General features: G+C 50.8%; 1 protein-coding gene across 1 annotated transcript in view; it reads right to left on the reverse strand.

Annotated features, from left to right (window-relative positions):
- Window positions 1-1,253, reverse strand: part of HPS4 (HPS4 biogenesis of lysosomal organelles complex 3 subunit 2) — a 44,324-nt gene extending 43,071 nt beyond the window's left edge. Inside the window, exon 1 of the mRNA XM_004715336.2 lies at window positions 816-1,253. Coding sequence (XP_004715393.2) covers window positions 816-856 — 41 coding nt within the window. The 5' untranslated portion in view covers window positions 857-1,253. The remainder of the gene's footprint in view (window positions 1-815) is intronic.
- Between the last annotated feature and the right edge of the window lie 419 nt (window positions 1,254-1,672).

Consider the following 1,672-nt stretch of genomic DNA (forward strand, 5'->3'; position numbering starts at 1 on the left):
AAAGCCCACATGGAAGAGGCACATCAGCCTGTTTGATCATGAGGTGTCGATGGGATCAAGTATCAGGCAACAAAGACCCAGAACAAAAAATCATATCGATGTGAATGAGGGTGAGGGCAGAGTGGAGACCCAAAGCCCATCTGTAGACAATTGGACATCCCCTCACAGAAGGGTCACAAGGAAGAGATGAGCCAGTCAGAGTGTAGTATAGCACAGACAAAACATACAATTTTCCTCTAGTTCTTTAACGCTCCCCCCGCTCACTATGCTGACCCCAATTCTACCTTACAAATCCTGCTAGACCAGAGCATGTACACTGGTACAGATCAAAGCTGGAAACACAGGGAATCCAGGTCAGAGAAACCCCACAGGACCAACAATGTGAATAGAGATACCAGGAGGGGAATGGGAAGGTGGGGGGAGAAAAGGGGAACCGATCACAATGATCTCATATAACTCCCTCCCAGGGGGATGGACAACAGAAAAGTGGGCGAAGAGAGACAGCGGTCGGTGTAAAGCATGAAAAATGATAAATTATCAAGAATTCATGAGGAAGGGAGGGTTTGGGTAGAGGAAGAAATGAGCTGAAACCAAGGGCTAAGTAGAAAGCACATGTTTTGAAAATGGTGATGGCAACATATGTACAAATGTGCTTGACACGATGGATGTCTGTATAGATTGAGAGAAGAGCTGAAGAGCCCTCAATAAAACGACTTTAAAAAAAGAATACAACGTTGGGGGCGGTGGGGCGCGTAAAACCAAGACCATCAGGCTGGCCGTTTCACAGGTGGCCAGGCGAGAGCATGGGTACTCACCAAGAAGCCGCCTTCGTATCTGCTGAGGGCGAGGCAGCCATTACTGTCCGGCTGCCCTCATCCTCTTCCTCCTGCCTTTCTTCTTCCGGTGTCACCTCTTTCTCTCCGTGAGCTCCTGCCCCGGGATGGGATGAGGCAAGTGCTTCCAGTCACAGCCGCCTCCTCTCAGTTTTCACTCAGCATGAAAGTGCCACTTCCCTTCCCAGGAGACGCCTGAGCCCAGGCCCCCAGGCCTATGGCTCTTTCCACCTCTTTGAAGTTAGGGAGGGAAGAGAATCGGGCCAGGGCAGTCCTCAGCAGAGCTGAAGCCCCTCACCTGGCCCCAGCTCAGAGAAAGGGGCTGTGGACGCCGTTTAGAAGGGCTCTCTCATGTAGCCTGTCCCGCAGAGTCTTCAGAAGTTTCTTGGACATGTCTCAGGCTGCCAGTTCAAACATCGGTGCCTGGGCCCAAGAAAAAAACACAAGGAATCGATTATTTCACGAACCCATGAGAAAGCATGTGACCCAGCAGCAGGAAGCCAATGGCAGGCTTCAAAAGGGCTACAAAGTTGTGGGCTGCTGTTTCAAAATGGAAAAAGCAAAAACACAACAGGGGAGCAGGAGACTTTGGCATTAAGTGCCTCCGTGTGGAGCATTACAGTGAGTTCAACACACTCCTGCCTCGTAGGTGGTAAACTGAATGCTGCTGACAAGCCCAGGGTGGGAAGGGCGACAACTTGCATTCCACTAACAACCTAAAGGTGGTGATGGTAGCCTGCCTGCCAGAGGCCCCTCAGAGGAAAAGACTAGACACTTGCTTCTGTTCAGATGACAGCTAAGCCAACCCTACCAAGCGGTTCTACCTTGTCGTGTGCAGA

This window comes from Echinops telfairi, unplaced genomic scaffold (assembly GCF_000313985.2).
Source record: "Echinops telfairi isolate 266 unplaced genomic scaffold, ASM31398v2 ScPeMD7_29;HRSCAF=101, whole genome shotgun sequence".
NCBI classification, from domain to species: Eukaryota; Metazoa; Chordata; class Mammalia; order Afrosoricida; family Tenrecidae; genus Echinops; species Echinops telfairi.